The sequence below is a fragment of the Bos mutus genome, chromosome 18 (genome assembly GCF_027580195.1).
Source record: "Bos mutus isolate GX-2022 chromosome 18, NWIPB_WYAK_1.1, whole genome shotgun sequence".
NCBI classification, from domain to species: Eukaryota; Metazoa; Chordata; class Mammalia; order Artiodactyla; family Bovidae; genus Bos; species Bos mutus.
In genome coordinates this window covers 10,408,904-10,421,607 of record NC_091634.1, presented here as the reverse complement: position 1 = coordinate 10,421,607, position 12,704 = coordinate 10,408,904, and the positions used below count along the sequence as shown (strand labels likewise).

General features: G+C 55.4%; 1 protein-coding gene across 1 annotated transcript; it reads left to right on the top strand.

The window, feature by feature from the left end:
- The first annotated feature begins 202 nt into the window (after nt 1-202).
- CEACAM16 (CEA cell adhesion molecule 16, tectorial membrane component) lies at nt 203-12,503 on the top strand. The gene is made up of 10 exons (XM_070386725.1): nt 203-276; nt 1,521-1,678; nt 2,518-2,574; nt 4,368-4,505; nt 5,765-6,109; nt 6,430-6,705; nt 8,142-8,420; nt 10,533-10,916; nt 12,295-12,372; nt 12,493-12,503. Exons 1-10 carry the CDS (start codon nt 203-205, stop codon nt 12,501-12,503), a joined length of 1,800 nt encoding a protein of 599 aa, XP_070242826.1.
- The last annotated feature ends 201 nt before the right edge of the window (nt 12,504-12,704 follow it).

Sequence of the window (12,704 nt, the reverse complement as noted above, 5' to 3'; positions counted from 1 at the left end):
GCAGGACCTGTTAGGATACTGTGATTCGGTGTCTTTTCTCATAGTTGAAGTGTAATTGACATGCGACACTGTTCGTTTCAGATGCACGACATAATGATCCAACACTTCTGTATATTACAAAACGATCGCCTCTTCGGTGTGTACTTTTCACTCAGAGCTCATCTAAACTCGGAGAAGCTAATCGCAGTGACTGCCACACTGGATGAGACGGTTGGATGGCGTCACTGACTCAATGGACATGAGTTTCAGCAAACTCCGGGAGATGCTGAAGAATAGGTAAGCCTGTCGTGCTGCGGTTCATGGGGTCACAAAGAGTCAGACACAACTGAGTGACCGAACCACCACCACCACGCTGGACAGCGTGTCCAAACTTCTGTAGTCACCCCACTGCCTCCCAGCATCTGCTGTCACCTCCCACAGTCTGTGCCCCACACACAGCCAGAAGACCCTATTAACACCTAAGTCAGCTCCCATGCCTTCTCTGCTCACATCTCTCCCAGGGCTCCTATCTCAGAGTGAAAGCCAAAGTCCTCCTGTGGCCCACAAGGCCCTGCAGGATCCGCCCATGTTTCCTCTGTGCCCCCCTCCGCTCACCGTACTCCAGCCACACCAGCCTCCCACTCACCAAAACACGGCTGCCTCGGGGCCTCTGCACTTGCTCACTTGCTGTTCTGTCTGCCTGGAATGCTTTTCCCCCAGAATCCCCCAGATTCAATTTTCCCTCATTGAGTCTCTACTGTGATGTCACCTCCTAAAACATCTTCTGTTGACCCTACATAAACCACTGCCCCAGGTACCTCCATCCCCGCTCCTGCTTTGTTCCTCTGCATCACATTATCTCCACCTGATATATTACATCTATTTATTGGTCAGCTGACTATCGCCCCAAACAAAAGGTCAGCTCTATGGGGCAGGGATTTTTCCAGTCTTATTCGTAGCTGTAAACCAGCACCTAGCACAGTGCCCGGCACCTAGGAGATGCTCAATAAATGTTTGTTGAAAGGTGAATGAATGATGGCCCCTGAGTACCCAGTGCCCACTCTGGAGTAGGCATGGCACTGAGCCCATGCACCTGGTCTCCCTCACCCCCAGAGAAACCCCAGAGAGGTCAGTATCATGATCACCTACCAGCCACCTGCCAGACAGGCAAAGGCCCCTGCCCAGGATGGCCAGGTTTACTTTCTGCCCAGCTCTGGGCCTGGCACATAGTAGGTGCTCAAGAAACCACAGCACTCAATTGGACCAAAAGTCCAGGCTCATGTCTGGGAGCACCAGGGGGAGGGGCTGGGGAGATGGAGCCAGGAGTGAATCAGGAAGCACAAGGACCACAGAGAGAGGAGGGTCTGTGTGTTGCTGAGAGTGGTAGGGAGCCATGGTGGAGTCTGGACAAAAGCCAGGATCTGTCCTCAAGACTCTCAGAGCCAAAGCCTCTTCTCGCTACTCAGCCAGACGGCAAATCCCCAGAAGCCCAGACCTCCCTGGAGACTCCTCTGTCTGTGTCATCCGCCCCTGGTGTCCAGTTCCACAAACACTCTCAGCCTCTGCTCCATCATCCGATCCTGTGCTGGGCAGTGTGGGGGACATGGTGATGCCCACAGCACAGCGGCCCCAGTCCTGCCCTCCCACGACTCAGTCACTTTGAAGAAACAGACCTACCCCCTGACAGTGAAGACCCAAGGTGGTCAGGGCTGGGACTGACTGGGGATGAGGGGCGCATCTCATGAAGTCTAGGAGTCCAGGAGGGCTTCCTGGAGGAGGGGGGGGAGTTGTTGAATAGGCAGTGAACTAGAGCAGGGGGAAGCAGGGATGTGCTGGGTGGAGAGAGTGGCAGTGAAGCAGAATAACTGGAGCAGAGTTCCCAGAAGGAACGGGTGTTCAAGCACGCAGGGGCCAGGCCATACGGGGCCACAGTGACGAGCTGGGCTTTCTCCTGAGGGCATAGCTTTCTTCTGAGGAGCCGTAGCAGGTTCTGGGCACTGAGAGGGAGCCAAACCAGGGTCAGAGACCAGGGAGGAGTTGGGGAGGGGAAGCCAGATGAGGGGGCCCATGCAGGTTGGGGAGACGTGGACTAAGGCAGGAGCCACAGGGAGAGAGACAAAGACGCATAGGGCATTTAAGAAGCAGGCATGATAGAGTGTGGCATGCGGTGGCAGGGGTGGGGGGGTAGATTAGAATCAGGGACAAGGCCCCGTCTCTGCCCCAGTGACGGTAGACGGTGGCGCCATCTCTGATGAGAGGGTGGGGAAGAGGAGCAGGTCTAGGGGAAGATCTCGAGGTCAATCTGGGATAGGGTGAGCAAGAGGTGCCCAGGGACATCCGGGGAGGTGGGGAGGGGGAAGCATCCTGAATGATATTCTGAGCCCCTGGATGAGGTTCCCAGGGCTCAGGGGAGAGGGCTGGGCTAGGACAGAGAAGGGTGAGTTGAGGTCACAGGAGGGATGGGGGGAGTATGCCAGGTCACCCACAACTCACCTGGCTGCACCCACCCCTCTCAGCTCACACTGTCCTCCACGTCAGAGCCCCGCCCTGCCAGGGCAGCTGAGGACACAGTGCTGGAGGAGCAAATCAGGACAGGTGAGCCACAGGTATGGCCCCCGGCCCAGAAGCAGGATGCTGGAGCCTCAGAGACACGAGGATCCAGACGCCATCGAGATACTGATAACACATTTGTCAAGAACAAATGTTCTTGACTTGGTGGCGGGGGGTGCTTTCCACCCCTGCCCCATCCCCCCACAGCCTCTACCAAGCATCACCTTCCCAGAGACAGCCTCCCTGCCCCACCACCTCTGGCCCCAATTCCAAAATCGCCAGCCCCCTTCCTGGCTTGATTTTTCCCCACAGCACTTATCTCCATCCGACATGGGATAGATTTTATGTTTGGTTTGTTTACCCCACAAATCTCAGCCCTACAAGGGCAGGGATTCTACCTACTAGCCCCAGGACAGTGCTTGGCAGACCAACAGTGCTGATTAAATATTTGTAGGGTGAATGAATGAGCATCTTTTTTAAAAATATATATTTTATTTGTTTATTTGGCTGCACCAGGTCTTAGTTACAGCATGTGGGATCTAGTTCCCTCACCAGGGATCGAACTTGGGCCCCCTGCATTGGGAGCATGGAGTCTTAGCCACTGGATCACCAGGGAAGTCCCTGAGTGATTTCTTCTTGAGCCTCTGCTCCGTGCCAGGCATCATGGTAAGTACTTTACACAAGTTCATTCATTTCATCCTTCCAACAGCCCATGACGTGGGTATTATCATCACTCCCATTTTACAGATGAGGAAACTGAGGCCCAGTGGGCTCTATAACTTGCCTATGGTCATGGAAACTAGGAACAGCGGAACTAGGTCCAATAACACCAACCACCCCTTGTGTTTGGAACCCAACTCTGCCAGGTGCTAAGTTCCTGATATGTGGCATCTCACTAACCGCTCAACAACCCTGATTAGAGTCTATACATCCCTGGTTTTCAGAGCAGTCAACAGAGACTCAGGAAGAGGCTGCTTCCAGCCTCACTTCCAGAAAGTGTACAGCCAAGGTCAAGACTCTCTCTGGCCCCAAAGGGTTCGCATATGCCCATTTCACAGACAGAAAGAACAAGGCTTCAAGAGAAGAAGAGAGAGAATGTGGATTGCTCAGCCCCATGTAGGAAACCAACAGGAAACACGGCCCCTGGGACTTCCAGTGGTTAAGATCCCACACTTCCAATGCAGGGGGAACCCAGTCAATCACTGGTCAGAGAACTTGGACCCTATGCCGCCACTAAAGATCCTGCCTCCCACAACGAAGATTAAAGATCCTATGTGCCGCATCTGAGAACCGGTGCAGTCAAATAAATAAGTATGTATAAAAAACAAACAAAAAACAGGGCCCCAGAGATAGTGTACAGTCATTGGCCTCCTTCCCTTCTGTGTGGGTTCAGAAACAGAGCAGAGTTCAGAACCCCCTGCCTGCAGGAACTTGGGCAAGTCAGAACCTTTACCCCATGCCTCAGTTTCCCCATCTGCCTGCTCTGACAGTGATCGCATCACAGGGCAGCCACTGAGATGAAACCTGAGGGTCACCCGCAGCTTTGGGCCTGGGAAAACGGCAGTCACTGTGGATGTGTTTTATCCCTCGGTGTCCCCCCCAAGTCGGCCTGCGCCGTGGGTAAGAACTGCCCTAAAATCTTCCCCTGGCCCTCCTCCCACCTCCCTGGTGACCTGTTTCTTCTCCCGGTACCAAACCCGGGCCCTCGGCACAAAGAAGGGCAGGCAGCGCCCCAGGAGGCCTGACCAGGTCGTGGCCCCTGGCCCGTGCCTGCCACACCCGCTCTGGTACCCAAACGGGGCCCCAGATCCTCGGTGACTCGATCCCTCCAAATTCAGGTGATCTCCCCCAGCTCCAAATCACCGAATCCTCCCAGGTCCAGCGCCAGACGGAGCCAAACCCCAACCAGGAAGGGCCTCGGAGCGCCGGGCCGCCAACGCCGTTGTCTCCAAGAGCCGGCTTTGGGGTGAAAGATGGTGCTGATCCGAAGCAGATGGCTCCTTCTCAGTGGTGAGCGAGAATGGCACCCCTAGAGCCTTAGCCCCATGGTCTCAGGGAAGGGAGGGGAGCCTGGGGAGGGAAGATGTGAGCCAGAAACCCAGCAGGTAGGGGCGACAGCTCTGCTTCATGCAGGCACAATTTGCTCCTCCAAGAATCACCAGTGTGGGGCAGGCCGGGGACTGTCACCCAAAGATATTTTTGAGGTAACTTTGAAGATTTCTAAAACTGGGGTGTAAGTTAGGGTTAGGGAGCCACTGCTGTGCTTCATTCATGTAGCAAACCCTTACTGAGCTACAGAAGCCTTAACTACCATGAGTTGTAATCAACAGCTCAGCCCTTCCCTCAGGATGTGGTTTGGGCAGTTGCTTTCCTCTTCTCAGCCTCAGTTTCCTCATCTATGAAATGGGTCTAACTCCTGGGGTCATTTGAAGGTCATACCCAGCAGCATTTACTACCATCTACTGGGTGTTGTCCTATACACTTTTTGTGTATTCATAACCACCCCACCCATGACCCCCACTCCATAGACCAGAAGCCTGAGGTTCAGAGAGGTGAAGTCGCTGGTCAGGGTCACACAGCCAGAAAGCGACAGGGCTGAGTGCTAGATCCAGAGCCCTAGCTCGTAGCCAGGCTCCATCAGCATGGAAAGTACCAGAAACCAGGCCAGGCCTGTAAACACTTCTTACGTGAGAACCGCCACAGCTTCCTGATCCAGTCAGCCACGCACAGTTCCATCCCAGGCAGACCCGACCAGCTAGTCGGGTTTGGGGCTTATCTCCTGGGTTGAGAACAGAAGGGGTGGAGTGGATTAATCACAGCCCTACTTTCTGCTGTGGTTGAGCCTGGGGAGGCAAGGGAAGGGCACCCAACCGGGAGCTGGGGTTCCCAGGGGGGCTGGATGAGGCAGCTTAATCTTGTAAGTGGAGGCCTGATGACTCTCACGGCCGGGGAAAACCCTCTGGATCTTGTCCCAGGTCCCATAGGCTGAGTGGGTGCTGTGAGCTTGCTATGAGCAAGGCCTATGCTAGATCCTTAGCACAGCCCATCAAATCTGGTCCTCAGATCACAGCCCCTATCCTCCCAGGACTAAGACCCCCTTTAGCACCTGGCTAACAGTTACTGAGCACTTACTGTATGGAAGGAACACATGTGCCAGGAGCCCATTGTCTCGTCCCCCATCAAACGTGGGGAGTGGTCAAGCCTGCCTCACCCCACCCCTCTGGCTCCTTTTCAGCCGCGATCCTGAGTGCGGGGGCCGAGATCATTATCACCCCCGAGCCTGCCCAGCCAGCCGAGGGTGACAACGTCACTCTGGCTGTCCAAGGGCTTTCGGGGGAACTGCTGGCCTACAACTGGTACGCGGGGCCCACGCTCAGCCTGTCTTACCTGGTAGCCAGCTACATTGTAAGCACAGGCGATGAGACCCCTGGCCCAGCCCACACGGGGCGGGAGGCTGTGCGCCCCGACGGTGGCCTGGACATCCAGGGTGCCCTGCCTGGGCACTCTGGCACCTACATCCTGCAGACTCTCAACAGGCAATTTCAGACGGAGGTGGGCTACGGACACATGCAGGTCTATGGTGAGACACCCCAGAGAGCCCCCTCTACCCTAGCTGGGTTTTCCCATCTTCTGCCCAGTCCTTCTTTAAAAATAAATAAATAAATAAATAAAAAATGTGCCATCAAAAAAAAAGAGAAAAAGTCCTAAAATAACATTAAAATGCTCACCTCCTCCCAGATGGCTTCCAGGATTAAACCTCCCTCTCATCCTGTTCTTTGCCCCTCTGGCTGGGGTTTCAGGGGTAGTGCTGGGATCCAGCCATGCCCCCTGCCTGGGGAGGGGGAGACCCTGGGAGCAGGCAGTGCCCGGCCCCCTCCCCCTCTGTCTCTTGTCCCACAGAGATCCTGGCCCAGCCCGTGGTCGTGGCCAACAGCACGGCCTTGGTGGAGCGCCGGGACACCCTACACCTGACGTGCAGCAGCCCCAGCCCTGCTGAGGTCCGATGGTTCTTCAACGGCGACGCCTTGCCCATCGCCGTGCGCCTTGGCCTGTCCCCCGACGGCCGGGTGCTGACCCGGCATGGCATCCGCAGGGAGGAGGCCGGCGCCTACCAGTGTGAGGTCTGGAACCCTGTCAGTGTCAGCCGCAGCGAGCCCGTCAACCTGACCGTGTACTGTGAGTCCTCCTGGCCCAGCCCCCAGCCTCGTAGATGGGGAAACTGAGCCCAGGAGAGGGTGCCTGAGGGCACACAGCGAGTCAGTAGGCCAGCTGGGGTTAGAAACCAAAGAGTCCCCTCAAAATGCACTCGACCCATCTCCAAAGGACAAGAAGACCACGTTTGAAATTGAATCATCTTTCCCTTTGAATCGATACCTCCAGGACTGGTTGTTTTCAAAAGGGAGAGGGGACATGAATGGTGGAATGGGAGGGGGAATAAAATTAAAAATATAACCAAAGTATGGAGTCATCTCCAGGAGTAGCAGATACACCATGTGGCATTCAGAGAAAGGGCTTCCCAGGTGGCTCAGTGGTAAAGAATCCACCTGCCAATGCAGGAGATGCAGATCCGATCCCTGGGTCGGGAAGATCCCCTGGAGAAGGGAATGGCAACCCACTCCAGTATTCTTGCCTGGGAAATCCCACGGACAGAGGAGCTTGGGGGGGGTGGGCTACAGTCCATGGAGTCACAAAAGAGTCCAACACGACTGAGCGACTAAACGAGAACAACAACCCAGAGAAAAGAAATCACTCAGGTACACAAGGGATGGCAATGTAGAACAACTTAGAACCTAGAATCCTACAACCAGGGAATTCTAGATTTGAGAAGCTCTGGATTCTAGACTCTGAGAACCCCAGAAACTCTAGAGGCAGAGATTCTTAGACTGTAATTCTAAAAACTTAGAGCTGCCCAACCCTGCTGCTGCTGCTTAAGTCACTTCAGTCGTGTCCGACTCTACGACCCCACAGACGGCAGCCCACCAGGCTCCCCTGTCCCTGGGATTCTCCAGACAAGAACACTGGAGTGGGTTGCCATTTCCTTCTCCAATTGCATGAAAGTGAAAAGTCAAAGTGAAGTCGCTCAGTCGTGTCCGACTCTTAGCAACCCCATGGACTACAGCCCACCTGGCTCCTCCGTCCATGGGATTTTCCAGGCAAGAGTACTGGAGTGGGGTGCCATTACCTTCTCCGTGCCCAACCCTAGAATCTTAGAAACATAGATTTCTAGACTCTTAGCCTCCTAGAACATAGAAACACCTGCTCTTGGAACCCTAGAATTCTAGATTCTTAGAATGGCTTATCGGAAACCAATCATTTAGACCTTTTTTTCCCTTAATGAACCCGTAGATGTCAAAAACATCTTGCAGTGTTTTTGTGCAGTGCCCCAACGTCGTTTTTCTACAGAAAAGACAACTGAAATCCCCTGAGAGGGAAAGTGATCGTCAAGATCTTAGGGCAAGTTAGAGATCCATGTGGGATTTGCAAAGGCCAGAGCACTTTTTTCCTCCAGATTTTCCCAGGGGCCCCTCCTGGTGGAAAGAAAGCCAGGCGGGTGCCCGCCTCGACGGCCCTCTCCCTCCACTGCCCCGTTTGTCTCCCTCCCACCCTCACAGTTGGCCCAGAACGCGTGGCCATACTCCAGGACTCCACGACCCGCACAGGCTGCACCATCAAAGTCGACTTCAACACGTCCCTCACACTGTGGTGTGTGTCCCGGTCCTGCCCGGAGCCCGAGTACGTGTGGACCTTCAATGGGCGGGCCTTAAAGAGCAACCAAGACCACCTGAACATCAGTAGCATGACAGCCACCCAGGAGGGCACGTACACGTGTATTGCTAAGAACCCCAAGACCCTGCTCTCTGGATCTGCCTCAGTGGTGGTCAAACTCTCTGGTGAGTCGCCCCCAGCCTGGCCACCACCCCCTCCCCTTGGAGGCCCAGTTGGACCCCAGCTTTGGCTGCTCCACCCACCATTCTGCTGCCCTTTGCCCAACAGATGATGGGAAAGGGAGAGATTCTCACCCCATTCATTGGCCAAAGGACAAAGTGGCATTTCAGGTGGACTCTCTTCATCCCCAGGTCACAAAAGGAGGCAGTCTGTGCCTTATCACACCCCCCTTCCCCGAAAAAAAAATCGACATATCAGACTCTCTTCCTTGAGGGGTGGCAAAGCCAGAAACGGGCCACGTGTTCCAAAACGTGCAGCGGTAGAGTGGAAAAGCATTCGATGTCCCTTTACATGAATGCCCCTGTTTTAAATTCAGTCTGTCACAGCAGCTGCAGGCTGGACCCCATCCCTGCCGCAGAAACAGCTGAACCTCCGCGCAGCCAACTCAATTATTCAGTTATCTGGCGCGGATGCTGGTGTGCGCATGCGCACACCCTCACACAGGCAAACGCGCTCCCGGGAAAATTACAGCCATTTATTGGCAAATGGAAAAACACAGCGAGAGAGGCACTGTCTTGCCTCTGTCCTTAAACAACCTGGCAGTGGGGGTAGCATGGACACAGCTGGTGTTCTCAGAGCCATCAGGATCCTCAGGGGACGTCTGCTCATCCCCTGGGGATGGTGGCTTTGAACATGAGGGCCTCATTCATTCTGCCTTGGTTCCTTCCCAAGTGGCCACCATCCCCTGGGGACAGGGGGAACAACCCTTCCCTCCCTCGTGCCTCCCTCCTACTCACAGGCTGGGTCTCATCCAAGGGGTGGAATCTCTTTCACCCAAAGCAGAAATGGCATCCCCAGAGGTAAGTGTACCTCCTGCCCCACCCTACAGGGGGCCTTGGCAGCTGGTCTTGGCAAGAGACAGGGGGGTGGACCAAATTACCTGAGGCGCTGCCCAGAGCCCTGTCTCTGCAGGTCAAGATAGGGGTGTCCAAGCTGTGCAGGTATGTGCAGGGAGTGGGCACAGCACCCCCAAGGGCCTCCTGAACTGTTGGCCACCCTGTGGCAGGTACCAAGGGGGGAGACAGAGGAAAGGGAGCCACAACCCTGCCCCCACCTGGTCTGATGGAGGAGACATGGTCTCTGCCCTCAGAGAGACGGTCTTGAATTAGGGAAGAAGCCTCCCTATTCAAGAGCTGCCAGTCAGAGAGAAGAGGCAACGCCTCACAGGCCACCCGAGCAGTGATGAAGACGGCATGACTTCTGATCAGATGGAGGAGACACAGCGGGCACTGAAGCAGATTTTGTATTCTGATGGGGGAGACAGGGTCTTAAAGAGACATGGCTTTTTTTTTTTTTGAGAATTCCTAGTCTGATGGGGGAAACACAGTTTCCACTTTTGGGGGTACTCCCAATCTGATGGGGGAGTACAGGCCCCCCACTTTCTAGGAATTTCCAGTCTGATGGGATAGACATGCCCCCCGTTCAACTTCTGGGGTCCCCAGCTGACTGGAAAGACCCAACCCAATAATAAATTGGAATTTCCAATCTGATGGAGGAGACATGGCCTCTACTCTGTGCAATCTTTCAATCTAATAGGGAACTATAGCTCCCCCTATTCTGAGGCCTTGCAACTCACAGAAAAGACAATACCTGGAGCTCATAGCTCCCAATGATCTAATGGGGGAGACACGGCCCCCATAACCTGAGAATTTCCAATCTGATGGGGGAGATGCAGTCCCTGGACTTTTAACAATTTCCAATCTGATGGAGGAGACATGACTTGGCCCTCTAGGGTCTTCCAGTTTAATGGAGAGAGATAGTCCCCCAGGAGCTGGAAATTCTTAGTCTAATGGGAGAGAGACGGACCCCACGCACGGGGGTCTCCCAAACTGATGAGGGAAAATGCAGCTCCCTGGTGGGCAGGCATTGTTGAGACACAAAATCCACCTCCACTGCCACACAAGTCACCACCTCCTTCCTCTGTCTCCCTCCTGGCACCCCAGCACGGGGAGGGCCAGTCAGTTGGGGGAGGCATAGATGAGCTGGCTGGGGGTGGGCGGGGGGCGCTGTGACCCATGCAGGCCCAGCTGACCCAGCAACCCTCGCTGTCTCCCCAGCGGCCACGGTCATCATGACCATCGTTCCGGTGCCCACCCGGCCAATGGAGGGCCAGGACGTGACGCTGACCGTCCAGGGCTACCCCAAGGATCTGCTGGTCTATGCCTGGTACCGTGGGCCTGCCTCCGAGCCCAACCGGCTTCTCAGCCAACTTCCTTCCGGGAACTGGATCGCAGGCCCTGCGCACACAGGCCGGGAGGTGGGCTTCCCCAACTGCTCACTGCTGGTGCAGAAGTTGAACCTCACGGACGCCGGCCGCTACACCCTCAAGACCGTCACGCTGCAGGGCAAGACAGAAACACTGGAAGTGGAGCTGCAGGTGGCCCGTGAGTGTGCAGGAGGGGACGGGAGGGGCGGCCCTTTTCAGACAAGGGCTCCCAAAAGTGGGGAGTCCAGCTGACTCAGTCCTCCAGCTGACTTGGGCCTCCCCAGATGGAACTCCTGCCTCGTCTCTCAAACCGACAGACCAGGGGCAGACTGGCTTCCTCCATCAGACTGGGGGCACTCAATGGGACTTCCATGCCTTATCTCTTCTGTAAAAAGCACACCAGACCAAAGGTTTCAAAATACAGGGTGTAGACTGAGGGTAAGGTACCCTTTTCCCTGGAACATAAAACACAGGAGATACCGCCGCCTCCCTCACACTGTACCTCTCCCATCAGACGGGCGGTATAGGGTGAGGGTGGATCCATGCCCCCTCCTCAGACTGTCATCTTAGACAATGCGGATCATGTTTCATGCTTTGTGCTACAGTAAGAGAACAGAATTTCTACCCCCAGAGGGTACATTTCTCTCTCAAGCTGAAACAAAGACGATCTCCTCCATCTCTTGGAGACCCCTAGGTGGTGGAAATTGTGTTTCCTCTTCAGACTGGAAATTCCCAGTGGTCAGGAACAATGTCTCCTCCATCAGACTAGGAATTTCCAGATGTTGGGGACCATAACTCCCAGTCAGACTGGGAGCTCCCAGAAGTCAGGAATAATATCTCCTCCATCAGACTGGGAGCTTCCAGATGCTGGGGACCGTGTCTCCCCATCAGACTGGGAGCTCCCAGAGACAGAGCTCATGTCTCCTCCATCAGACTGGGAGCTCCCAGAGGTAGGGACCATGTCTCCTCCATCAGACTGGGAGCTCCCAGAGGTAGAGCTCATGTCTCCTCCATCAGACTGGGAGCTCCCAGAGGTAGGGACCATGTCACCTCCATCAGACTGGGAGCTCCCAGAGGTAGAGCTCATGTCTCCTCCATCAGACTGGGAGCTCCCAGAGTTAAGGATCTTGTCTCCTCCATCAGACTGGGAGCTCCCAGAGTTAAGGATCTTGTCTCCTCCATCAGACTGGGAGCTCCCAGAGGTAGGGACCATGTCTCTTCCATCAGACTGGGAGCTCCCAGAGTTAGGGATCTTGTCTCCTCCATCAGACTGGGAGCTCCCAGAGGTAGGGACCATGTCTCTCCCATCAGACCGAGCATCCTCAGAGGTGTGAGAGGCCATGTCCCTGGAGCCTTGCCTCCCACATCAGACCCGGCAGTCTCAGAAGCCATGTCTCTGAGTCAAGGACTGTGACCCCCCTCCCTCAGACTTGAAGCTGTGAGGATCAAGGACCCAATCACTTCCAGACACCCCTAGCACCATCCTTCATCCATTCACTCATCAAAACCTAGTTTTCTGAGTCAGCGCTGGGGGGAGAATGCTGGTCCATGACAGCAGGTCACCCCCTGATGATGCTTCGGAACCCCTTTTCACCCTGTCTCTCTCCTCACAGTCAACCTTCCTTCCTCGCCCAAGGACCAACGCCACACCTTCCTGAATCTGAACCTGGCGCAGGCTGAGCATGGGGCGGGTGGGGCCACCGGGAGGCCAGGGTCGGGCAGGGGCGCAGGAGGAATGGGGGCGCCGGGGACCTGGTCCCCTACCTCCCCTGATGGCTTCCTCCACCCCGTGCCCCGTCCTTCCCCCACAGTCCTGGAGTAGCACTGTGGACCTGGAGACCTCCAGAGAGACGAGCTCTTCGTGTCACTGTCCTGTCTCCTCCCCTGGAGCAGAGGGCCACTCGCTTCCAGCAAGGATGCCGGACCATGGTCCTCTGTTCTCCTGCTTTCACCCTAGAGTTAGAGCCAACAGGGCCCTACTCCTTCCCCGGGCTGTTGGAGAGCCACAGCGGCTATAAACATC

Coding starts and splice junctions, on each gene's coding strand:
- CEACAM16 (XM_070386725.1), top strand. CDS start 203: ATGAGACGGTTGGATGGCGTCACTGACTCAATGGACATGAGTTTCAGC. Junction 1,679..2,517: donor CCTGACAGTGAAGACCCAAG/GTGGTCAGGGCT, acceptor CCTCCACGTCAG/AGCCCCGCCCTGCCAGGGCA. Junction 6,110..6,429: donor CGGACACATGCAGGTCTATG/GTGAGACACCCC, acceptor CTTGTCCCACAG/AGATCCTGGCCCAGCCCGTG.